This window comes from Budorcas taxicolor, chromosome 15 (assembly GCF_023091745.1).
Source record: "Budorcas taxicolor isolate Tak-1 chromosome 15, Takin1.1, whole genome shotgun sequence".
Classification (NCBI taxonomy): domain Eukaryota; kingdom Metazoa; phylum Chordata; class Mammalia; order Artiodactyla; family Bovidae; genus Budorcas; species Budorcas taxicolor.
Genome location: NC_068924.1, coordinates 15,705,641 through 15,732,865, shown reverse-complemented (window position 1 = coordinate 15,732,865; position 27,225 = coordinate 15,705,641). Strand labels below are relative to the sequence as shown.

General features: G+C 37.7%; 1 protein-coding gene across 1 annotated transcript in view; it reads right to left on the bottom strand.

The window, feature by feature from the left end:
* The window catches only part of CWF19L2 (CWF19 like cell cycle control factor 2), a 148,800-nt gene that overhangs the window by 28,193 nt on the left and 93,382 nt on the right, over positions 1 to 27,225 (bottom strand). The window contains exons 12-15 of the mRNA XM_052652985.1: positions 26,628 to 26,765; positions 14,523 to 14,735; positions 8,406 to 8,522; positions 1,335 to 1,490 (exon numbers count right to left, since the gene is read on the bottom strand). Of these exons, the coding sequence (XP_052508945.1) occupies positions 1,335 to 1,490; positions 8,406 to 8,522; positions 14,523 to 14,735; positions 26,628 to 26,765 (624 nt within the window). The remainder of the gene's footprint in view (positions 1 to 1,334; positions 1,491 to 8,405; positions 8,523 to 14,522; positions 14,736 to 26,627; positions 26,766 to 27,225) is intronic.

The window sequence follows — 27,225 nt, the reverse complement described above, 5'->3', positions numbered from 1 at the left end:
TATGGAGTTGCAGATTACCTGGCTTGTCTGTATTTTAATAGTATGACATTTCAAAGCAAATAATCAGATTGGTTTTCAAAATTTCTACAGGAAAAGTAGATTTCACCACCTCATCAACCTTAATAGGTTTTATAATTCTTTTTTAAAAATAATCCTTTTTACTGGGATTTGTAGTCCATATTAATCAACTTTACAATCCTACACTGTCTAAACTTGGCAAGTTTCTATATCACCTCAACAAAACATTATCTTTTTAAAATGTAGATGTTACTATTCCATATATAGTTCTACATTTACAAATTTATATTAGTCTATAAATTATACTGCACTCAGGTCAGTATTAAACAAAGGTTATTTAGCTAAACCTGCCTGAACATTATGGGCTTTCCTTGTGGCTCCATGGTAAAGAAACCACCTGGCTAAGCAAGAGACCCGGATTTGATCCCTGGGTCAGGAAGACACCTGGAGAAGGAAATGACAACACACTCCTGGGAAATCCCATTGACAGAGAAGCCCGGCAGGCTATAGTCCATGGGGTCACAAAACAGTCAGACACGGCTTAGCGACTGAGCACACACGGATACATGCTCGAACATTAAAATGAAACCTAATTGTTTAAGAACTCTAATCATTTATTGAAATCTTCAAAAATGCATGGCAAGGTTAGATTTTGGTTTCTTTTTACAAACAGCATGATGAAATATTAAATACTAAGACTTACAGCAATAACTTATCTCAGCAATTGTAATTTGTACTGTTTGCATATAACCATCTCTGGCTCTGATGAACTTCAATGTTAAGTTTTCTAGAGTTATGAATATAATTTTAACTTGAAAGTACTTCAAGGTAAAACTCTGATTTTTCATTTGAGAAATTAACATAGAAGTTATAAATTACTATTTGATAGTATATTCACACTTACAAATAAGCATGCTTTTAAAGGTCAAAATTTCAAATTTCTTTCTTCAAAAATTTAAACAGCAGAATTTTTTGTGCTTTAAATCATTTTTTAATGATATAAAATTTGATAAGTATGAGTGAAGTCGCTCAATTGTGCCCAACTCTCTGCGACCCCATGGACAGTAGCCTGCACCAAGCTCCTCCATCCATGGGATTTTCAAGGCAAGAGTACTGGAGTGGGTTGTCATTTCCTTCTCCAGGGAATCTTCCCAACCCAGGGATCGAACCCAGGTCTCTCACACTGTAGACAGATGCTTTAGCATCTGAGCCACCAGGGAAGTAAGTATATAGAAGAAAAATATCACAATATAACTATTCATAAAACCGTAATACAGTAAAAAAATAAATATGTATGTAAAGACTATTATAAATACCTTAAAATAGATGGGAGCCATATCACCCACTTCCTTTGGGAGAGGAATACATTCATAAACCATATGGTACTGTTTCTTCATGTTCATATTTGTTTCCAAAAAAATACAGTCCAATCCTTTATCTTCAAACATTTTCACCAACGATTTTCTAAACATCTGAAGAAAGCAAAATGCTAGGTAAATAAAGCAATGATAGGAGATTCAAAATATGAAAACAATAAAAAGTGTAGCAAATTCTTTTAAAATAAAAAAGAAATACTAAACAATGTTGGAATTCTATAATATTATCTTATAGTTACCTTACTTTCTAAATCTACCACATTTCACATAGTTAAGCAACATTTTTTTTACCTGAAACTCACTCTGCTCAGTATTATGTATATATCACAAACAGTTTCAGTAAACTAAGAAAAGGAAGTGATAAAATCAAAATTACATGGTAAATTACATACAACTAACAGTAAAATCACTTTTCCAGTGGTCATGTACGGATGTGAGAGTTGGACTGTGAAGAAAGCTGAGCACTGAAGAATTGATGTTTTTGACTTGTGGTGTTGGAGAAGGCTCTTGAGAGTTCCTTGGACTGCAAGGAGATCCAACCAGTCCATTCTAAAGGAGATCGGTCCTGGGTGTTCTTTGGAAGGAATGATGCTAAAGCTGAAACTCCAATACTTTGGCCACCTCATGCGAAGAGCTGACTCATCGGAAAAGACTCTGATGCTGAGGGATTGGGGGCAGGAGGAAAAGGGGACGACAGAGGATGAGATGGCTGGATAGCATCACTGACTCAATGGACGTGAGTTTGAGTGAACTCTGGGAGTTGGTGATGGACAGGGAGGCCTGGCGTGCTGCGATTCCTTGGGTCGCAAAGAATCGGACACGACTGAGCGACTGAACTGAACTGAACAGTAAATTCATACAAAAACAACCAAAAACCAAAAATAAGTACTCTGAGCAGGTAGGCATCCCTAAAAGTTCAGTGAGACAAGCAGAATTCACTTCCAGTTGTTTTTCTGACCTCAAAGTAACTTCATTCGCTGGTTCCCTTTATATGTGTCCTGGAAGCAGATCCAACCAATCCATTCTGAAGGAGATCAGCCCTGGGATTTCTTTGGAGGAAATGATGCTGAAGCTGAAACTCCAGTACTTTGGCCACCTCATGTGAAGAGTTGACTCATTGGAAAAAACTCTGATGCTGGAAGGGATTGGGGGCAGGAGGAGAAGGGGATGACGGAGGATGAGATGGCTGGATGGCATCACTGACTCAATGGACATAAGTCTAAGTGAACGCTGGGAGTTGATGATGGACAGGAAGGCCTGGCGAGCTGCGATTCATGGGGTCGAAAAGAGTTGGACACGACTGAGCGACTGAACTGAACTGAACCCTTCACTTGCAAATTTTCATTCAGCATAATTTCCTCAAGATTCAACCAGGTTATGTTAAGACCCTGCCTTATTACTGCCACGTGGAGACAGCAGTTCAGGTTTGCCATTCAAGCCTCTCTTGACATCCAAAACAGAGAAAGGATACAAATTACTGCTGGGTAGGGAGTGGGAGTTGTAGATTCCCATGAGGTCTCCTCTGACTATTTAATACTGATCCTTCATCACTATTCTATTTTCCACTTCACTCCTTTTATATATAAACAAGAGCAAGTAGGGAAAAAAAAATCAAATAATGGTAATTTAACATGAACTAAAATGTTACCTAAGAAGCAACAGATAGAGGAGTCACTATGCATTCCTAACCACAGCTCAGTATAAGTTCAGCATAGTCTCTTTACTTCAGATAATTTGCTGCTGAAGTCTTAGCTAATACCTATGATCTCATGGTAGGTGACTGACTGTCAGCTAAATCATTATAGATGATTATATGCAATTGGTTCACCTTTTAAAAATTTGTTATTATACTTTCTAAAATCACATTAATGGTGACAATGTACATACAATATAGTTAAATTATGATAAAAATAATAATAAAATATAGGTATAAATATCTATATGATAAAATCGATCATTTAAGTTTTATACTTCCCATGCCTCCAATCTGTTATCTGTATATAAAAATGCTTCCCCCTAGAGGCTGTGTTCACTAAATTGTATCATTTTTTTCTTCTTGAGCAAACAAGAAGTCTAAACTTCCCCATATGTTTGGGACTTAAGTGGGGCTATATTTAGTTCTGGGTAATGTATATGGAAATGATGTGTTGAAAGAGTTATCAAAAGTTATCAAAAAGGTGTGTTCTCACGTCTATTTTCTTCAAACCAAGGGTCTGAAAGAGAAGAATTGCACCACAGGAGAAGCTAATCATGGAAGAAATCTGAATGCCTGAATTACTTCTTCAAGGCAGTCTTCCACAATGGATGATGATCTAAGAAATCAGCTGTCTCAACATATTGTGAATTAGGTGCTGTTTGCAACAACAGTGAAGAAGACACCAGTGATATAACTCAAACTGTTTCAGACAAATCAGAAAATGACAACAGATAACTCTATTATCCCATTCAATTATATCCCAGATAGTTATCTTCACATGTCTAATAATACATATACAAAACAAAAAACAGCCAAATGGAAAGTATGTTTGGCTTTATAATTTTAAAGATTGTCTTTATTTTGTTAACTTAGCATATTTGTGAATTTTTATTTATTATGCATATTTTCAATTAACTGTTATATATTGAATAATCACTTAGTTCTGTGGTGAGAATTTTATAACATTAGAAAGAGGAAAATAATTACTAGAATGGAACTATATACCTGAAAACCAATTTTTTTTTAAAATGAAAAAGTGGATTAAATACAACAGCAACAACAATAAAAATTTAGATACTCTAAAGATTACCTAATAAATTCTTTACTTCAGATTTTTTCATAAGTCTTTTCTGGTTTAACTGTTGGATGACTGTTCTAGTGTCTATCTGGACAACAGCAAATAAGATAGACTTAAGATATCATGGGTTATAAATGAAACCTTAAAATCACTAAACTAGTAGTGATGCAAAAATAGTTCAATATTATAAAATGTATAAACATCATACCATTAGCCTCAAGGAGGACACACACATACTTTTATGTACTTCTCATATATATATATATATATATATAGACTTAAAAATATTAGTTTAATGGTATAATTTCAGGTTCAGTTCAGTTCAGTTGCACAGTCGAGTCTGACTCTTTGTGACCCCATGAACTGCAGCATGCCAGGATTCCCTGTCCATCACCAGCTCCTGCAACTTGCTCAAACTCATGTCGATCGAGCCAGTGATGCCATCCAATCATCTCATTCTCCGTCATCCCCTTCTCCTCCTGCCTTCAATCTTTCCCAGCATCAGGGTCTTTTCCAATGAGTCAGTTCTTTGCATCAGGTGGCCAAAGTATTGGAGTTTCAGCTTTAGCATTAGTCCTTCCAATGAATATTCAGGACAGCTTTCCTTTAGAATGGACTGGTTAGATCTCCTTGCAGGCCAAGGGACTATCAAGAGTCTTCTCCAACACCACAGTTCAAAAGCATCAATTCTTCTGTGCTCAGCTTTCTTTATGGTCCAACTCTCACATCCATACATAATTACCGGAAAAACCATACCTTTGACTATATGGACTTTAACTATTACTTTGTCGGCAAAGTAACATCTCTGCTTTTTAATATGCTGTCTAGGTTTGTCATAGCTTTTCTTCCAAGGAATGTCTTTTAATTTCATGGCTGCAGTCACCATCTGCAGTGATTTTGGAGCCCAAGAAAATAAAGTTTGTCACTGTTCCCATTGTCTCCCCATCTATTTGCCATGAAATGATGGGACCAGATGCCATGATCTTAGTTTTTTGAATGTTGAGTTTTAAGGCAGCTTTTTCACTCTCCTCGTTCACTTTCATCAGGAGGCTCTTTAGTTCTCCTTCCCTTTATGCCATAAAGGTGTCATCTGAATATCTGAAGTTATTGATACTTCTCCCAGCAGTCTTGATTCCATCTCATGCTTCATCCAGACTAGCATTTCTCCTGATGTACTATGCATATAAATTAAATAAGCAGGATGACAATAGATGGCCTTGACATACTCCTTTCCCAAAATTGAGCCAGTCCATTTTTCCATGTCAGGTTCCAACTGTTGCTTCTTGACCTGCATATAGGTTTCACAGGAGGCAGTAAGGTGGCCTGGTATTCCCATCTCCTTAAGAATTTTCCAAAGTTTATTGTAATCCACACAGTCAAAAGCTTTAGCATAGTCTATGAAGTAAAAGTAGATGTTTTTCTGAAATTCTCTTGCTTTTCCTATAATCCAATGGATGTTGGCAATTTGATCTCTGGTTCCTCTGCCTTTTCTAAATCCAGCTTCAACATCTGGAGTTCTCAATTCATGTACTGTGAAGCCTGGTTTGGAGAATTTGAGCATTACTTTGTTAGTATGTGAAATGAATGCAATTGTGCAGTAGTTTGAACATCCTTTTGCATTGCCCTTCTTTGGGGCTTGAATGAAAACACCTTTTACAGTCCTGTGGCCATGCTGACTTTTCCATATTTGCTGGCATACTGAATTTAGCACTTTAACACATCATCTTTTAGGATCTGAAATAGCTCAGCTGGAATTCCATCACCTCCACTAGCTTCTTTCGCAGTGATGCTTCCTAAGGCTCACTTGACTTCACTCCAAGACACCTGGCTCTAGTTGAGTGATCATACCATTGTGGTTATCTGGATCATGAAAATCTTTTTTGTACAGTTCTTCTGTGTATTCTTGCAACTTCTTAATATCTTCTGCTTCTGTTAGTTCCAAACCATTTCTGTCCTTTATTGTGCCCATTTGTGCATGAAATGTTCCCTTGGTTATCTTAAAGTTTCTTGAAGAGATCTCTAGTCTTTCCCATTCTGTTGTTTTCCTGTTTCTTTGCATTGTTCACTTAGAAAGGTGAACAATATCCCCCCTTGCTAGTCTTTGGAACTCTGCATTCAGATGGGTCTATCTTTCCTTTTCGCCTTTGCTTTTTGCTTCTCTTCTTTTCTCAGCTCTTTGTAAGGCCTCCTCAGACAATCATTTTCCTTTTTGCATTTATTTTTGTTGGGAATGGTCTTGATCACCAACTCTTATCCAATGTTACCTCTGTCCATAATTTTTAAGACAATCTGTCTATCAGATCTAATTCCTTGAATCTATTTATCACTTCCACTGAATAAAGGTAAGGGATTTGATTTAGGTCATATCTGAATGGCCTAATGGTTTTCCCTGCTTTCTTCAAGTCTGAATTTTGCAGTAAGTTCATGGTCTGAGTCACGGTCAGCTCCTGATCTTGTTTTTGATGACTATGTAGAGATTCTCGATCTTTGACTGCAAAGAGTATAATCGGTCTGATTTTGCTATTGACCATCTGGTGATCTCCATGTGTAGAAAGGTCTCTTGTGTTGATGGAAGAGGGTGTATGCTATGACTAGTGTGTTCTCCTGGGAAAACTCTGTTAGCCTTTGCCCTGCTTCCTTTCCTACTCTAAGGCCAAACTTGTCTGTTACTCCAGGAATCTCTTGACCTCTTATTTTTGCATTCCAGTCCCCTATGACGAAAAGGACATCTCTTTGTGGTGTTAATTTCCAGGAGGTCTTGTAGGTCTTTATAGAACCATTCAACTTCAGCTTTTTTACAATTACTGGTTGGGCCATAGACTTGGGTTACTGTGATATTGAATGGTATGCCTTGGTAATGAACAGAGATCATTCTGTCATTTTTGAGACTGCACCCAAGTACTGCATTTCGGACTCTCTTGTTCATTGTGAGGGCTACTCCATTTCTTCTAAGGGATTCTTACCCACAGGAGTAGATATAATGGTCATCTGAATTAAATTCACCCATTACAGTCAATTTTAGTTCACTGATTGCTAAAATGTCAATGTTCACTCTTGCCATCTCCTGTGTGACCACTTCCAATTTACCTTGATTCATGAACCTAACATTCCAGTTTCCTATGCAATACTGTTCTTTACAGCATCAGAGTTTACTTTCACCGCAAGACATATCCACAACTGGGTGCTGTTTCCATTTTGGCTCAGCCTCTTCATTCCTTTTGGAGCTATTTCTCCACTCTTCTCCAGTAACATATTGGGCTATTGGACCTGGAAAGTTCATCTTTTAGTGTCATATCTTTCCACCTTTTCATACTGTTCATGGGGATCTCAAGGCAAGAATGCTGAAGTGGTTTGCCATTCTCTTCTCCAGTGGAACACATTTTGTCAGAATTCTCTACCATGACCCATTTTCTAAAGAGACCCATGACTAGTCTCTTACAAAGTCTTAAAATTTTCATGATTTCTAATTAGGGGTTCTTATAACCCCTATTCACTTGTCAACCATTGGAAAAACAATTGCTTTTTTTCTCTCTTCCTGTTTTGGTGAGTATAAGATCTTGAAATTACTTAGTAGCAATTTCACCCATGTTGTGCCTTTCAATTACTTGAAGATTCACCAACCCCCCTCCACCACCACACACACAAAATCCTTGAAATCCAAATGTCACCCAGGCTATAAGGGAAAAGTGTGGAAATTTAGCCTGGTAACAAATCATGACAACATCATAGTAGCAGAAAATGTCAATGCCATTATAGGCAAATATGACAATCACTAAGCATAAATCACTATCTTCCAAAAATTACTTTCTATTATCTGAAAACATCCTTCTTTTTGGCTGTAATTTATTAGCTTACCTTGGCAAAAATGATTATTTCATGTTCCACAAAAACAAATATTAGAAATCTTACACTGGTTTTTATATTAAATAAATATAATTAGTTGGTCAAAGTTCATTTAGTAGCCAAAAGCTATCAGTTGTATACCTGAAACTAGTACATTATATGACAATCATACCTCATTAAAAATATTTGTTTAAAACTTTCAATAAAGTAAAAAGGTAGTGAGTGGTGAAAACATCATGACCCACAGGTATACACAACTGTGGAAATGTATATGTGTTTAAATTTAGAATGTAAAATCATTGAATGAAGGTATAAAACTTGTTAGAATTTGTCACAATAGTGTATAAAAATTGCTCTGGATCATAACAAAGATTATGAGCATTATCATGCTGACCTGAATTTCCTCCCAAATGTCTTCATCCAATAAGGTAGCTGCCCTATGATGCTGCAAAGGGACTATCAGGCAGTGCCCTTCAGTAAGAGATCGTACATTGGGTAAACATAAATAAACCTATGGGGAAAAAAGATGCAAAGGTGAAATGCTATTGCTATTCATTCTCAGTTCTGAAAGATGAGCCCCTCATAGGTCAATATGGCTAACATTTAATAAAATATACCTGGTCATAATATACTATACTTTAATATTTTGAAGATATTCACTATTTAAAATTTTTAAAGCCATGAAGATACCTTTTAATAAACCAGAAATTTATTGCAGAAGTCTCAATTTTGACTAAGATACCTCAAAGATGAAACTTACCAAAGGGGAGAATGACTGACATTCTATCCTTCATCTGAGAAAGCTACATGTCTTCAGAGCTCATGAAACAACACAAATTTTGCAAGGAGAAAAAAAAACATACAAGACCTGGTAATGAAATGGAAGTTAAACTGATGCCTATTCATCATTAGCTAAGAAAAGAGACATAACTTCTACATGGCTTTACAGCACTGGTTAAGTTCTATGCATTACCTAGAAGCTGGCACTATTTCTCCATTTTACACAAACTGTATTTTTTTTTAAAAAGGTCAAAAAGGTCAATTACTATACATATAGAAAGCAAAAGGTATTCATAAGGGCCATAAATATCCTTCAAAGTGGCTTGATCTTATTTTCTATAACTTTTTGGTTAGGTTTTAGCTAAAAAAATTTATATAAGAGAATTAACTGAATAATATTTATCTATTAACTGATTAATTGCTTTACAAAATAATGCAAATTTTAAATTCTTTGGTATTTGAGTGAAAAACTAGGAGTGTGTATGAATATGGGTATATATATTTAAATTTACAGTTAAATCACAACAATATTCACAATTAAAAGCAATATCAGGAATAAGCATTGGAGAGGTGACCAAGATGGTGGAGCAGGAAGACCCTGAATTCACTTCCTCCTACAGCCATTAACAAAACTACAACTAATTACAGAGCAACTATCTATAAGAACAACCTGAATACTAGCAGAAATGATATTCTGCAACTAAATACATAAAGAAGAAAACACAACAAGACAAATAAAACCTGAAGGTACACTATGGTTAGGACATACATCCCCAGGTCACAACCTACAAACAAGTGCATTTCTCTAATAATGAGTGATGTTGAGCACCTTTTCGTGTGTTAGCTATCTATATGTCTTCTTTGGAGAAATGTCTGTTTAGGTCTTTTTCCCACTTTTTGATTGGGTTGTTTGTTTTTCTGATATTGAGTTGATGAGCTGCTTATGTATTTGGAAATTAATCCTTTGTCAATTGTTTCATTTGCTATTATTTTCCCCCATTCTGAGGGTTGTCTTTTCACCATGTTTGTAGTTTCCTTTGCTGTGTGAAAGCTTTTAAGTTTAATGAGGTCCCACTTGTTTATTTTTATTTCCATTACTCTACTAGGTGGGTCATAGGGGATCTTGCTTTATGTCATCGAGTATTCTGCCTGTGTTTTCCTCTAAGGGCTTTATAGTTTCTGATCTTACATGTAGGTCTTTAATTTTGATTTTATCTTTGTCTATGGTGTTGGTAAGAATTCTAATTTCATTCTTTTATATGTAGCTGTGTGGCTGTCCAGTTTTCCCAGCACCACTTATCCAACAGGCTATCTTTGCCCCACTGTATATTCTTGCCTGCTTTGTCAAAAAGTAGTAGATACCCATAGGTGTGTGGTTTTATCTCTAGGCTCTGTATCTTGTTTCACTGGTCTATATTTCTGTATTTGTGCCACACCATACTGTCTTGATGACTAGCTTTGTAGTGTAGTCTGAAGTCAGGAAAGTTGATTCCTCCAGTTCCATTCTTCTCTCTCAAGGCTGGTTTTGCTATTTTAGTGTATCCATATCAATTGTGAAATTTTTTGTTCTAGTTCTGTGAAAAATGTCACTGGTAATTTGATAGGGATCACACTGAATCTGTAGATTGCACTTGGTAGTATGATCATTTTCACAATATTGATTCCAGCAACATGGAATAATCTATCTGTTTATGCTGTCTTTTATTAAAAATCAAAGCACTTTTTTAAGTAAAGGATAGTGTTAGGACAAGAAGGGGATAGATCATTTTTATTTTTAAGAAAGGAAAAGATAGGGACAATTTATGATCAGAAACTAAAATAACTGACTCTAATGAGTACTAATAAAGCTTCCTTAAGAAATTTGTATTTAAGACATTAACTTTAAATATTAGAAATTCAAGCAGAGTGAGTATGACTGAACTGCTTTAGAATACTGTTAACTATTACTACCTAACATAAAGTAATTCCTTTGAAATTACTTATTGCTTACTTATCTTATTGCTTACTCAGATTAATAAAATAATCTATTGTCTACAACAGATAGGATAAGCAGTCAGATATTGTAGGAAACAGATGAAATTACATCAAATCAATATTTCAAACATCTCTATATTAAAATATTCACAGATGAAAGTCTGAAACTAATTAAGAGAGTATTTTGTTAGAGCTAAGATAGCACAATAAAGCACAGATCAAGAAAGGATCTATTCAAATAGTGTTAATAACATGATTCAAATAGCGTTAAAATGAAATCAAAAATTATACGACTGGCCCAAGAGGAAGAAACAAATCAGCTGATGCTCAGTAAGTTAGAGACAAAAAGAAGATTTAAAACCTTAATTGGAAAATTAATTTTATAATTAAAATTTAATACCTTCTAATTGAAACATGTGTATTACCTCACAGTAGAAGAGGAAAAGGAATTTGTGTAAAAATATATGAGTTGAAAATAGAAAACGTCTCTTTGCTGGCCAACAGTTTGTTTCACTAATTGAGAAATGCCTACTATGGGACACAGTCTATGAAGTAGGAGGCAAACAGAAGTTTTGTATACTTCACACCTCTATGCCTGTGTGGACCTAGCATGTCTTCAGTGCATTTGGGAAAATGAAGTCACTGAAAAATACCCAAACTTTTTATATAGAATTACTGAAAACTTTGTTACTTTGATTTATTCTTTTCCACTGTTTCCCATCTATTTGCCATGAAGTGATGGGACCAGATGCCATCATCTTCGTTTTCTGAATGTTGAGCTTTAAGCCAACTTTTTCACTCTTTTACTTTCATCAAGAGGCTCTTTAGTTCTTCTTCACTTTCTGCCATAAGGGTGGTGTCAACTGCATATCTGACAATCTCCCAGCAATCTTGATTCCAGTCTCTGCTTCATCCAGCCCAGCATTTCTCATGATATACTCTGCTAAGTTAAATAAGTCGGGTGACAATATACAGCCTGGACGTACTCCTTTCCCTATCTGGAACCAGTCTGTTCCATGTCTAGTTCTACCTGTTGCTTCCTGACCTGCATACCGATTTCTCAAGAGGCAGGTCAGATGGTCTGGTATTCCCATCTCTTTAAGAATTGCCCAGTGTGTGGTGATCCACACAGTCAAAGGCTTTGGCTCAACATTCAGAAAACTAAGATCACGGCATCTGATCCCATCATTTCATGGCAAATAGACGGGGAAACAGTGGAAATGGTGACAGACTTTATTTTTTGGGCTCCAAAATCACTGCAGATGGTGACTGCAGCCATGAAATTAAAAGATGCTTACTCCTTAGAAGAAAAGTTATGACCAACTTAGACAGCATATTAAAAAGTAGAGAGATACTACTTTGCCAACAAAGGTCCATCTGGTCAAGGCTATGGTTTTTCCAGTACTCATGTATGGATGTGACAGTTGGACTATAAAGAAAGCTGAGTGCTGAAGAATTGATGTTTTTGAACTGTGGTGCTGGAGAATACTCCTGAGAGTCCTTTGGACTGCAAGGAGATCCAACCAGTCCATCCTAAAGGAAATCAGTCCTGAATATTCATTGGAAAGACTGATGTTGAAGCTGAAACTCAAAAACTTCGGCCACCTGATGCGAAGAACTGACTCATTTGAAAAGACCCTGATGCTGGGAAAGACTGAAGGAGAGAGAAGGGGACAGTAGAGGATGAGATGGTTGGATGGCATCACTGACTCAATGGACATGAGTCTGAGTAAACTCTAGGAGTTGGTGATAGACAGGGAGGTCTGACGTGTTGCAGTCCATGGGGTCGCAAAGAGTCGGACACGGATTGAGCTACTGAACTAAAGTGAATTTATCCTTACATTTCGTAAAGGTAGGGGCCAGACTGAGGGGAATGAAATATTTATATAAAATGTCCTAATTATGAAAATATAAATGTTTATTTAATGGTCTAGAAAAGAACATGGGAAAATTAACACAAGTAACTGGTAAGGTTGGTTAAGGGTTTTTGATTGATTAAATTTTGAATGGACTTTTTTACTTTTACTTTTTGATAAAGTCTTGGGAGAAGGGAATGGCAACCCACTCCAGTATTCTTGCCTAGAGAATTCCATGGACAGGGAAGCCTGGCAGACTACAGTCCATGGGGTCACAAAGATTCAAACACGACTAAGCAACTAACACACACACACACTTTTGATAAAGTCTAGAGGAAAACAAAGAAATGGAAAAGAAGGGTAATGAAAAATTAAAAGTCAAAGAAACCAAAATTCAAACTGATAAACTGATGGTCTTAATGACCTAAAGGTATTAAAGACTAGAATTGGAATGAAAAAGTCAATACCAGTTCTTTGGCTACACAGGTACTGTGTATGTGTGTGTAACAAATAATATGTATATGTATATTCTCCACAATATTAGTTTCTGAAACTAGCATTCATTCATTCAACTTCCTTTCCTACCACTTTTTCTCACTCACTCCACTCTAGCTACTCTGGGTTTTTGTTTTTTTTTTCTGTTCCATAAATGCCTTCCTCATGTCTTCACTCACTGACTGACACCTTTTTCTGAAACATTACTCATTCAGATCTTCATGTTGCTTGCTTCTTCTCATCTTTCATAGCTTTACTTTCATACCTTTAAAACATCTCCTCAGAGAAGCCTTTTAGATCAGCTTCTCAAAAAATAACCTCCCATCGTTTCCCACATATCCTCTCTATATCTGTTTCATAACAACAGTTCCTTAAATCAGGGCAATCATTACTCTGCTCTGTTTCACTGGAAAACTAGCTACAGAAGTATAACCGATTCTCTACTTTTCCCCAGTGACTAATTAGGTTCTGGCATACATCTGGTACATGATAACTATTTACTTAACATAAGGATTAAATTGCCAAATGCTGAAATAAATGACTATTATTACCGGCTATTAAATAAGTGATATTAAGTATTTATTAAGAAGGGGACGACAAAGGACAAGACGGTTGGATGACATCACCGACTAAACGGACATGAGCCTGAGCAAGCTCCAGGAGACAGTGAAGGACAGGGAAGCCTGGTGTGCTGCAGTCAATGGGGTTGCAAACAGTCAGACACAACTGGTGACTGAACAACAAGAATATCGAAAGAAGTGACTATAAACATACATGTTTGGTATATAATGAGATATATGCAAGTATACAATGGTAAGTAAAAGTTACCTATACTCATGGAACTAACAGACTACTGAGAGAGACACTCAACAAGTAAAACAAAATACAAATATGAAGGGCTGACTGGGACTTGACCATCTGTGGATTTTCAAAACCAATCCCCAGTGGGTTACCAAGCAGAAACTGTACAATAAACTTCTTCAAATTATGAGATAGTCTATAAAGAAATAAAAAGATTTCATGAGAATGTAAGGGAAGAAGCAGAAGCTACTTTAAAGTAAGTAGCTCTGAAGTGATTTTAATACTGAGACTTAAGTGCCAATCATGAAAGTAAGATCACACAGATGGGAAATGGCGGAGCAAGGGTCTGAATCCACGTGGTCTGGATCCAAAGTCTAGGGCCTGAAGCACAACTCAATGCTGCCTATCTGTAGAATGGAATTACATGAAATATAAGTTTCATATCATTTGAATATTTATACTCAATCTAAAGAAAATTCTAAGAATCATGGGAACTTAGAAAAGAAAATATATAAAACACAGAGTAAGAGACGGATTACTGAGAACCTTAGAAGCATATGGAGAAAGAAGCATTTCCTTAGGACAATAATCACTGTATTTCTTACCTTAACACCTATTGCAACAATAAGGTGCTTGGGAAACTGAGAGCTGTGGAAACAATAAAGACATTTTTCCATTTGTGCAATAAGACTCCGGTGCTCAGCAATAGCTTTTTTCCTCTGCTTCTCTTCCTCTTCACCAAAACGTTCTCTCTCAGCTGCTTTGGAGACAAACATGTCATCCAGAGTATAATAATCTCCGTCTGTTTTTCCCATAAACTAAAAAATGAAAATAAAGGTAGTGGAGAAAAGGCAGTGGTTTATTCAGTTTATTGTACAGTGTCATGAAAAAAGTAAAATCAAAGTGTTAGTCACTCAGTTGTGTCTGATAATACTATGGCATACTGAAGTTACATCTATAAGTTCTGTGATAAAACTATTACATGAAATTTAAAAAAAGAAAAAACTGATTAAAATTTAAGCTTGAATCACAGGGGTCAATTTATTATCATTATCATCACAAATAAAATGTACTGAGTATTTACTATGTGCAATTCTATGCAATTTGACTGTTTTATACTTCTATGGGCTTCCCTGATGGTTCAGACAATAAAGAATCTGCCTGCAATGCAGGAGACCTGAGTTCGATTCCTGAGCCTGGAAGATTCCCTGGAGAAGAGAATGACAACCCACTCCAGTAATTTTGCCTAGAGAATTCCATGGACAAAGGAGCCTGGCAGTCGCAAAGAGTTGGACACAACAGAGACTGACACTTTATTTTCACACTCCTATGAGGAGGGAATCATTATCATTTCGATTTATAAATGTCAAAACTAAACCACACAGAGGTTAAGAACAACTTTCACTATAAAATTACCATACATTCTATTAAATTTACCACCAATTTGCTAATAAGTATATGGAGCACAATATTCTCCCTTCTCTTTAAAAAATAATTTTTAAATTTATTTTTATAGAGGTAACAATTATTTATAAAATTAGGCATAATCAAATTCTTTTAATGAGTCTTTCTAACACTCTCTTATTGAGAATATCCCATAGTTCAACATGGTGTGCATTCTGTTTTGCTGCTATATAATAAACCCAACTTAATTCTGTGTGTCCCTAGTGGTCTTCGGCTAGACACCACTAACATACTGTTCATTTAGGGGTGTGTGATAATGGTGTTTTGATAATGCTAGAAAGCTCGTTAAAAGCTTATTTATCTTATTAAAGTGTGGTTGGTTAGCAACATTGTGTTGATTTCAGGTGTGCAGCAGAGTGATTCAGTTATATACATGTGTGCACACATATGTGTATGTGTATATGTGTGTTCTTTCTGGATTCTTTTCCATTATAGGTTATTACAGAATGGTGAGTGTAGTTTCCTGTGTTAATCAGTAGGTCTTTGCTTGCTGTTTTGTACACAAGAGTGTTTATCTGTTAATCCCAAACTCCTAATTACTTAAATTAGTAATTAAAATTTATTTTTATTAACAAAAATAAATCCAAGAAACTCAACCATGAAAAAAAATTTTTAAATAAGCATGCACTCCACATACAATATGAAACAGTTTTCAGTTGTATCTCAAGGCACTTTCTCTAAACCTTCTTCACAATAAACTGTAGCAAGGGGGATATTTTTAAAACAAAAATTTTATTTACTTATTCATGTCCCAGCTTAAAAGCCTCAAAACACTACACTGGAAACAGGATCAAGTTCAAACCATTATTTGGCCTACTAAATCACAGATATTGAAAGGTATAATGGCTAAATACTTGGGTTCATATAATCAGAACTGTACAAAAAAGACCTTCACGACCCAGATAATCATGATGGTGTAATCACTCACATTCACCTAGAGCCAGACATCCTGGAATGTGAAGTGAAGTGGGCCTTAGCAAGCATCACTATGAACAAAGCTAGTGGGCATGATGGAGTTCCAGTGGAGCTATTTCAAACCCTAAAACATGATGCTGTGAAAGTGCTGCACTCAATATGTCAGCAAATTTGGAGAACTCAGCAGTGGCCACGGGACTAGAAAAGGTCAGTTTTCATTCCAATCCCAAAGAAAGGCAATGCCAAAGAATGCGCAAACTACTGCACAACTGCACTCATCTCATACACTAGTAAAGTAATGCTCAAAATTCTCCAAGTGAGGCTTCAGCAATACGTGAAGCGTGAACTTCCAGATGTTTAAGCTGGTTTTAGAAAAGGCAGAGGAACCAGAGATCAGATTGCCAACATTCGCCAGATCATCAAAAAAGCAAGAGAGTTCCAGAAAAACATCTATTTCTGCTTTACTGACTATGCCAAAGCCTTTGACTGTGTGGATCACAATCAACTGTGGAAAATTCTGAAAGAGATGGGAATACCAGACCACCTAACCTGCCTCTTGAGAAATCTGTATGCAGGTCAGGAAGCAACAGTTAGAACTGGACACGGAACAACTGACTGGTTCCAAATAGGAAAAGGAGTATGTCAAGGCTGTATACTGTCACCCTGCTTATTTAACTTCTATGCAGAGTACATCATGAGAAACGCTGGGCTGGAGGAAGCACAAGCTGGAATGAAGACTGCTGGGAAAAATATCAATAACCTCAGATATGCAGATGACACCACCCTTATGGCAGAAAGCAAAAAAGAACTAAAGAGCCTCTTGGTGAAATAAAAGAGGAGAGTGAAAAAGTTGGCTTAAAGCTCAATTTTCAGAAAACTAAGATCTTGGCATCCGGTCACATCACTTCATGGCAAATAGATAGGGAAGCAGTGGAAATAGTGACAGACTTTATTTTTGGGGGCTCCAAAATCACTGAAGATGGTGAGTGCAGCCATGAAATTAATTGACGCTTTCTCCTTGGAAGGAGTTGTGACCAATCTAGACAGCCTATTAAAAAGCAGAGACATTACTTTGCCAACAAAGGTCTGTCTAGTCAAGTGAAGTCGCTCAGTCGTGTCCAACTCTTTGCGACCCCATGAACTGTAGCCTACCAGGACCCTCCGTCCATGGGATTTTCCAGGCAAGAGTACTCGAGTGGGTTGCCATTTCCTTCTCCAGTCAAGGCTATGGTTTTTCCAGTAGTCATGTATTGATATGAGAGTTGGACTATAAAGAAAGCTGAGCACTGAAGATTTGATGCTTTTGAACTGTGGTGCTGGAGAAGACTTGGACTGCAAGGAGATCCAACCAGTCCATCCTAAAGGAGATCAGTCCTGAATGTTCATTAGAAGGACAGATGTTGAAGCTGAAACTCCAATACTTTGGCCACTGATGCAAAGAGTTAACTCATTTGAAAAGACCCTGATGCTGGGAAAGATTGAGGGCAGGAGGAGAAGAGGACAACAAAGGATGAGATGGTTGGATGGCATCACCAACTTGATGGACTTGGGTTTGGGTGGTCTCTGGGAGTTGGTCATGGACAGGGAGGCCTGGCATGCTGTGGTTCATGGGGTTGCAAAGAGTCGGACACGACTGAGTGACTGAACTGAACTGTAATCAGAATAACTGTGGTAAACTCTATAATATCAGGCAGTTATTTAATCTTTCTGCAGTGTCTCTCACTCCAGTACTCTTTCCTGGAAAATCCCATGGATGGAGGAGCCTGGTAGGCTGCGGTCTGTGAGGTCGCCAAGATTCGGACATGACTGAGTGACTTCACTTTCACTCTTCACTTTCATGCATTGGAGAAGGAAATGGCAACCCACTCCAGTGTTCTTCTCTGAAGAATCCCAGGGATGGCGGAGCCTGGTGGGCTGCCGTCTATGGGGTCGCAGAGAGTCGGACACGACTGAAGTGACTTAGCAGCAGCAGCAGCAGCAGCGTCTCTATGGTCTATTTCCCTATTTTACAATGGTTATAACAATATTATTCATCTAATGAGGTTATGTTTCTTAATCCTTTCGCACATGCCTGGCACACAATAAGGACTTATAAATATGGGTCACCTTAGTCACATGTTATCATGTTGTTGTTCAGCTGCTCAGTCGTATCAGACTCTTTGCAACCCCATGGACTGCAACACACTTGACTTCCTTGTCCTTCTGAAACTCCCAGAGTTTGTTCAAACTCTTGTTCATTGAGTCAATGGTTCCATCCAACCATCTCATCCCTGTTGCCCCCTTCTCACTAAATCTTTGCCAGCATCAGTCTTTTCCACTGAGTCAGCTTGTCCCATCAATTGGCCAAAGTAATGGAACTTCAGCTTCAGCATCAGTCCTTCCAATGAATATTCAGGGTTGATTACCTTTAGGATTGACTGGTTCGATCTCCTTACTGTTCATGGTATTCTCAAGAGTCTTCTCCAACACCTCAGTTGGAAGGCATCAGTTCTTCAGTCCTCAGCCTTCTTTATGGTCCAACTCTCACATAATTAATGGAAAAAAACCATAGTTTTGACTATATGGACCTTTGTTGGCAGTGATGTCTCTGCTTTTTAATACACTGTATAGGTTTGTCATAGTTTTTCTTCTAAGGAGGAAGCATCTTTTAATTTCAAGGCTGCAGTCACCATCCAGAGTGAGTTTGGAGCCCAAGATATAAAGTCTGTCACTATTTCCATTTTCTCCCCATCTATTTTCCGTGAAATGATGGGACTGAATGCCATGATCTTCGTTTTCAAAAAGGTTGAGTTTTAAGTCAACTTTTTCACTCTCCTCTTTCAATTTATCAAGATGATTTCTAACTCAACATTCAAAAAACAAAGATCATGGCATCTGGCCCCATCACTTCATGGCCAATAGACAGGGAAACAATGCAAACAGTGGCAGACTATTTTCTTAGGCTCCCAAATCACTGCAGATGGGGACTGCAGCGATGAAATTCAAAGACACTTGCTCCTTGGAAGAAAAGCTATGACCAACTTAGACAGCATATTAAAAAGCAGAGATATTACTTTGCCAACAAAGGTCTTCATAGTCAAAGCTATGGTTTTTCCAGTAATCATGTATGGATGTGAGAGTTGGACCATAAAGAAGGCTGAGCACTGAAGAACTGATTCTTTTAGACTGTGGTGTTGGAAAAGACTTTTGAGGGTCCCTTGGACTACAAGGAGATCAAACTAGCCAATCCTAAAGGAAATCAGTCCTGAATATTTATTGGAAAGACTGATGTTGAAGCTGAAACTCTAATACTTTGGCCACCTGATACGACAAGGTGGACTCACTGGAAAAGACCCTGATGCCGGGAAAGATTGAAGGCAGGAGGAGAAGGGGATGACAAACGATGAGACGGTTGGATGGCATCACCGACTCGAAGGACATGAGTTTGAGTAAGCTCTGGATGTTGGTGATGGATGGGGAGGCCTGGTGTGCTGCAGTCCACGAGGTAACAAAGAGTCAGATGCGACTGAGCGACTGAACCGAAGAGGCTCTTTAGTTCCTCTTCACTTTCTGCCATTAGGGTGGTGTCATCTGAATATCTGAGGTTACTGATATTTCTCTCGGCAATCTTGATTCCAGCCTGAGCTTCATCTAGCCAGGCGTTTTGCATGATGTACTCTGCATAAAAGTTAAATAAGCAGGGTGACAATATACAGCCTTGATGTACTCTTCCCAATTTGGATCCAGTCTGTTGTTCTGTGTCTGGTTCTGTTGCTTCTTAACCTGCAAACAGTTTTCTCAGGAGGCAGGTAAGGTGGTCTGATATTCCCACTTCTTTAAGAATTTTCCACAGTTTGTTATGATCCACAGAATCAGTCACATGTGGTCCTATCTCTACTCAAACTCTAAATTTTGCCCCCCTATTTTAGTCCCCCAAAGTACTGTTCTCTTCAGGCTTTGCACATATTGCTCCCTGACTAATTTTGTCCTCAATTTCGCCCTTCCTACTTCCTACTTCTACTCACTTTCTGGTTTATAGGGCCAGCCAAAAAGTTCCTTCTGTTTTTAAAGAAACAAAGGATATATTCTCATTTTCACCAAGAACTTTATTGAAAAAATGTATTCACCAGTTTTTTCACTATCTTCTGCCACTTTCCTGGCAACTTCACAATTCCATCTTCCCAAAACTTTTTATTCATGAACAATGAACTGTTCCAGGTATCATTTATAGTCTTTCAGAGAATTAAAATTTTTTCCATTAAGAGAATTTTGTAAAGACCAAAAGAAATGGAAATCTGAATGTGCAATGTCTGGTGAATATGGGGGATGAATCAGAACTTCCCAGCCAAGCTGTAACAATTTTTGCCCAATCATCAAAACATGTGGTCTTGTACTAACCTGATGGAACATTATGTGTTTTCTGTTGAATTATCTAACTGGGAGCAGTACGTGTTGGAATTAACACCCCTTCTACATCATCTCTCTCAGGGGATACCTGAGTCCTTTTATTCAACTAAGAGGCAGTAAGAGGAAAACTAGTTCATTTGCTACTCCCACATTTACAAATCTAACTGTATCTGTGCCTTTCCTACTGATGGACAGTAACCAGCTCCTTTCTAAGATTATCTCTTCACCAACTGTTCTTACATTCACTTTTAAACACATCATAATCAAGCTTTTCTCTTTAGCAGACTAAGGAAACCACACTTATCAAAGTCACAAAGGGAGTTTGCTGGTGGGCCAATGGTTAAGATGTAGGACTTTCTCTGCCATGGCCCAGGTTCAATCCCTGCTTGGGGAACTGAGATCTCACAAGCTGTATGACATGGTGGAAAAAAAAAAAAAAAGTCACCAGAAACATTCCCAGTGCCAAGTGAATACTCATTTTTCTATCTATGAAAATCCAACTGTCTCTCAGAAACAGGTGACAGTTATTCACAACATCTTTCTTGTCTCCTCTGGCTGCTGAAACATCACATGCTGTTTTCCTTCTAACTCACTGGTCGTACCTTCTCAACCCCCTTTGTTGAATCTTTTTCCTTCTTTCAGACAGTGCTCAGCTCCGTCTTCAGATTCTCCTCATAAATAATTTCTTAACTCCCTGTTAACAGCATCTATATCTATATGGGAGAACCAAGATATACCCATAGCTCCATGCACAGTCATTCCACACCACCATCATGTGAATGACTAATGGGCATATTTAATGTGTTCATAATAGTATTCTTCATCTCCCACCTCCTGAAATATTTCTCCCCTGCCAAAGTTTTTCTGTTACAATGAATGGCACCAGCATTGCCACAAATCTTGTTGCTTTTCATCAGTTTACTACTCTAACCCAAGGCTCTATCTGAATTAAGGAAATTATCCTCCTGAACATTCTCCCTGCTTCCATTCTTGCCTATCTACATTACATTCTCAAAAGAGTCACCAGGAAAATCTTTCAAAACATAAACCAGCAGCCTCCAGACTGGCATTTCAGGGGCTAGGAAGTCATCACTCTATCCCAACAACAAGTACAAAGGTGAACTGAAAACTCGACAGCACTTCTTAGACTCAGGAAAGTAATTGTCCCCACAATTGGAGAAATGATCAGGTTGATACAAAGAATCCTAATTCAATTTATTTGTGAAAAATCAGTGGTTCTGTGAGAACCAGTGCCAGGGTAGGAAAATCTAAACTGTAGTTGATAAATTTCAGGAGGCTCAGTGTAGACAAATATGCAAGTTAAAAATCCCAGGGGAATCCAATCATAGAGGGCCTCCTCAAAATTTTGTGAATTTTACCTGTTGGAGCTCTACCCAGTCCTCAGAGTAAATATCAGAGAAAAATCCTCTATGACTTTCAGCAAGGGGAAGGGAAAAGGAAACACCCTGAAATATACCAGGGCATTCTTTTCTTCTTAACAAGGCCAGCCCTTCAGCAGAAATTGCCATACTAGAGTTTAACTTGCTGGAGTTTTAGCAGAGCCTAATCTATCTGAAAGAAGGGAAACATTCAAATCCAGCCCCTTCTAGCCACTCTATTCCAACTAAGTGGAGAAACACCTGTGAAGTACTGGGGAAATTCACAGTCCAGCAGCACAGGCTCACCCAAAACAGATGGATAATGTAAGCAGATGCAAGAGACACAGAACATGTACCTTTGATCTCTGGGCCAGGAAGATCCCCTGGAGAAGAGAGGTGCCAACCCACTGCAGTATTCCTGCCTGAAAAATTCTAAGGACAGAGGAGACTGTCAGGTTGCAGTCCAAAGAGCTGGACATGACTGAGTGACTAAGCACAAGCACAATGTAAGCAGATACGGAAATTCTAAGAAAAGAACCAAAAAATAAACTAGATGCTGGAGATGAAAAACACTGTAACAGAAATGACAAATGCCTCTGATGGATTTATTAATAATTGGACAAGGCTAAGGAAAAAAATCCTTGAGCTTGAGGATATGACAACAGAAACTTCCACAACTGAAAAGCAGAGAGAACAAAAACAAACAAACAAAAAAAGCAAGAAGGAATATTTAAGAGCTATGTGAAAGTGAAAGTCGCTCAGTCGTGTCCAACTCTTTGCGACCCCATGGACTATACAGCCCATGGAATTCTCTAGGCCAGAATACTGGAGTGGGTAGCCATTCCTTTCTCCAGGGGATCTTCCCAACCCAGGGATCAAACCCAGGTCTTCCAGATTGCAGGCAGATTCTTTACCAGCTGAGCCACAAGGGAAGCTATGGGACAACAATAAAACACAAAATGAGGTCATGATACCGTCCTACTAAAAACCTTCAAATGGTTCCCTATCATTTAAAACAAATAAGGGCTTCCCTGGTGGCTCAGCAGTAAAATCTGCCTGCCAACGCAGGAGACATGGGTTTGATCCCTCGTCTAGAAGATCCCACATGCCATGGAGCAACTAAGTCCATGTGACACAACTACTGAGCCTGTGCTCTAAAGTCCAATAGCCACAACCACTGAGCTTATGTGCTGCAACTACTGAAGCCCATGCACCCTACAGCCCATGCTCTGCAACAAAAGAAACCCACATACTGCAACTAGAGAGCAGCCCTCACTTCCCACGACTAGAGAAAAGCCTGTGGAGAACAAAGACCCAGCACAGCCAAAAAAAAAAAAAAGACCGAGTAGGTGTAAGGCAGAATGGGAAAGCAACTTTTAGAAACAAGTAAGTAAAACAAAAGCAAAAGCTCTCACACCATGGCTGCCAAGACCTGACATAGTCTGACCATTTCCTCTTCTACACCTCTTTTCATTTCTCCCTCTATTCAGAGTCACATGTGTCATCCTGCTGTCTTTTAAAGCTTGTAGTATTTGTCTCTCCTTCAGATCCACTGCATTTGTTGTTTCTGCTGCATGGTCTTCCCCCAGATTTTTTACAGACCACTCCCCTTCACTTTGTTCAGAAGTCTGCTGAAACATCACCTTCACAGGCAGATCTTCCTTCAGCATTCTACTGAAAACATCATCCTATCTCCTTTTATCTTGTTTTACTCTCTACAAAAATATTTTCTATTTTGTGACACAGTATTTATGTTATGTAATTTTTATATCATGCATTTGTTCATTTTCTATCTCATCCACTAGAAATATAAGCTCCTTGGGCTTGGGGAACTTTATTACTTCACTATACCCAGCACCTAAAATGGTAACCAGCACAAATTAGATGCCCAATAAATACCTTTTTAATTAATAAGTGTGCTGGGAGCCAGCGTGAGGAATTCCACCCGTGACAAGGTCGTGTGGCAAGAGCTCTGATGGCAAGGCTAATCAGACCTCAGGTTTTCCCCCTGGAATTTCCTGAGCATCCAGCCCCTCAAAAATAAGAATCTGCCGGCTTTTGTGCTCTGCTTTTCCACTTTTCTAATATTCTCTGGAAAAAGTCAAATCAGGGCTTTAGTCTTCAGCATTTCAAAGGGATGTTTCAGTTAACCGCCTCTGATTGCTCTCTAGCTTGCCTAACAGGTTCCCCAGACCTCTTACAGCTTGTGAATTGCTTACAGCCCCCCAACCGCGAGAGGCACAAAGCTTGAAAGCATCTTAAAGATACAGAGCCTTTTCTAAAGAGTTAAAAATTATATTGGTGACGGGTTTTCACTGTTGACTCAAGGACTGCTGCCAGACCTCCATATTCTTTATCTTTTAGGCACCTGGAAGGATGTTACTCAATGTAAGCAGGATGTAGAAAAAGATACATAGTAGTTTTGATGTTAGCAACACTAGACTTTTGAGTTAATTGCTTCTCTTTTGCTGTAAATCACTGTACTCCCTCTACTTGTTATAAGTTGCTGTATCTTTGCTGTGTAAAAATGTAACTTTATTTAGTGCTTTCTGAGAGTGGCACCAGACCTTGGGAAGATCAACACAAATAAGTCTTCTGGTTGACAAACCCTTATCAGAAAAAAGGCTGTAAAATGTTAACTGGTCCTTTTGGCTGGAAGATGATGTAAATTACCTAAGACTTATGTATACAATTAGGTAGGCAGAGAGAAAAGCCTGGTTTTGATAAGAGTCTGGACTGCTAATGCTGCATAACTTTGTGTTACCCATTGATCTCCATGTTTTGTCAAAAGTATAAAAGGCCTTCTGAACAATAGGGGCCGGAGCTAGTTGCTGGACTGGTTTCCCCCGTGTCTCTCCTTTTCCTCTCCTCTTCACTCTAATTTCAGGCTGAATTTCCACCTGGCGCGCGGAGGCTCGCCAAGTCTACTTACTTGCCCTGGCTGTTAAGACCCGCGCGAAAGGGAGCCTAATGCAAGGCACCCTTAGATATTCAAGCAAGCGCTGGTGGCCCAACGTAGATGGTGCAAATTCCTTCTCTGGAATTTTATTGGTCTTCCGCGTAATCCAAGCTATTCAGCCCTCTTTCTCCACTTAATCTTCCTACTACACTATTTCTTCCTAATCTAATCTTATATTTCTTATATCAATCAATAAATAAGTTTTTCTCACGCCAACACCATCCACCCTTTGAATTCCCTGGATCCACCGAGGCTGGACCCTGGCATAAGTGATTTATTTTTAATTAAAAATTCTAGCTTGGTTTCGTTTTATTTTCTGTATATATGTGAATGGATTATGATAAAATTACTAAAACTATATTTCATTCAGACTTCTAAGTTTCTGAGAAGGAAACTTCCATAAAAATATGTCCTTTCTGCAGTGAATTTCTAGACCCTAGAAGATTTCTAGTATTTCCCCCAAATAAAGAGAAGAAAAATTAACCTAATAGGCTAAAATTAAAATCCCATACAATTCTTGGTGATAAGAATGAACATTTCTATTTAAATCAAAGTATCTTTTACTCCCTCTGACACACACATATACACACTGATAGCTTGATTACCTTTGTTCTAGTTTTCATTGTTAATTTTTTACACCAGGTAAAATATTCATATAGCTAAAAATAAAAGTCTAATAAGGTATACAGTAAAAAGTCTCCCTCCTATCCCTCAGATACCTAGGTTCAAGTTCCCATCACCAACAGCATCATAAGCAAGGATGACCATTTGTTCAATCAAGTGCCAGACAGTAAATATTTTCAGTCTTGTGGGCTATAAAGTCTCTGTCTCAATTATTCAGCTCAGCTGTTATAAAACAGCCTTAGACTACATGTAAAGTGAAAACAACCTTAGATTACATGTCAATGAAGCTGTTACAAAATGAAAATAGCCTCAGACTACATGGAAATAAAATGAACATAGCTGTGTTCCAATAAAACTTCACTTGTAAATACAGTGAGATTAATTTTTCTAGTGGAGTCAAATCCTAATTTAAATGTCTGTTTGATAATGGCAGTGTTTGAAAGGAAATGCAATGAAGGGTTTGCAACAAAGATAATTATGTGAAATTAAAAGTTCATCCTACTACCCATGAAACATTGGTATACTTTTAAAAAGAATGTAAGATTTTCATATGAACAGACTTAAGGTTATTCCAAGATGCCCTCTTTATAATATTTTTTATAATATATATTAATTCAATTATACACCTGTGGCATAATTATGAAGAACCAATGAAACATCAAGACAAAACAAGACTGGTAACTAGCAAGCATGTTGTCAACATTTTTAAAAGTCTTGCCCCAAATGTTCTCTTAAATGGTAGATCAAATATACAATTAACATTTTCATAGAATACATTATAAAATTAACCCAGAATTCTTGTTTTTCAAAAAACTAAATCCCAAAAATATACTGCCCAATTCTAAAACGCAGGTTTCTAATGTGTCTTAGAAAGGATTTAATTTAATAAAACAAAGTTTAGAGAGAACCAGCTGTCTCTGCAAAGTACATCACTGTAGACTGAATTTCTCAAAATTCAAAGGTATCCCAGCAATATATCTTACCTTAGATGTCATTCTCATGAAAAGTTTGTCGTGATTTTCTGCTGTTCCCATCTTTTCATTCTTGACTAAATCATTTAGACTTAAGTTATCATCATCATGAAAGTATCTGACCCTTTCTTTTTCCTCATGAGTTGAAACCTATGACAAAATGAACACTGTAAGTTTAGTGAAAACACGAGTCTTAAGTATTTTAATGAACTACCTGTAAATCTGACATTAAAAGTAAAAATCCCAACATATATCATAATCTTTCCTTCTAGTTTCTCTCTATTCTGTCTGCATCCATGTGGAAGAATTTCCATTAAAATGACACTTCCTACCTCTTCTATACCATTACCTTTCTCTTCCCAAGGGACGGAAGCATGATAGTATCTGATTTTTGAGTTTTAGGCAAAGGGCAGAATTGCTTTATGCTTTCTCTCCCCTCCTTGTAGTAAAAAATCCCTATCTCTGTAGAGTTAAGTCAGGAGTTATCCAGAGATTGAGAAAGTATATCAAGAACAAAAGTCAAGTTTTAAGCAAATCTACTTCAAACAGCTGTATCAGAAGCAAAGCTGATATTCTGACTCTCATCCAAACAATTCTGGATTTTCCTTTC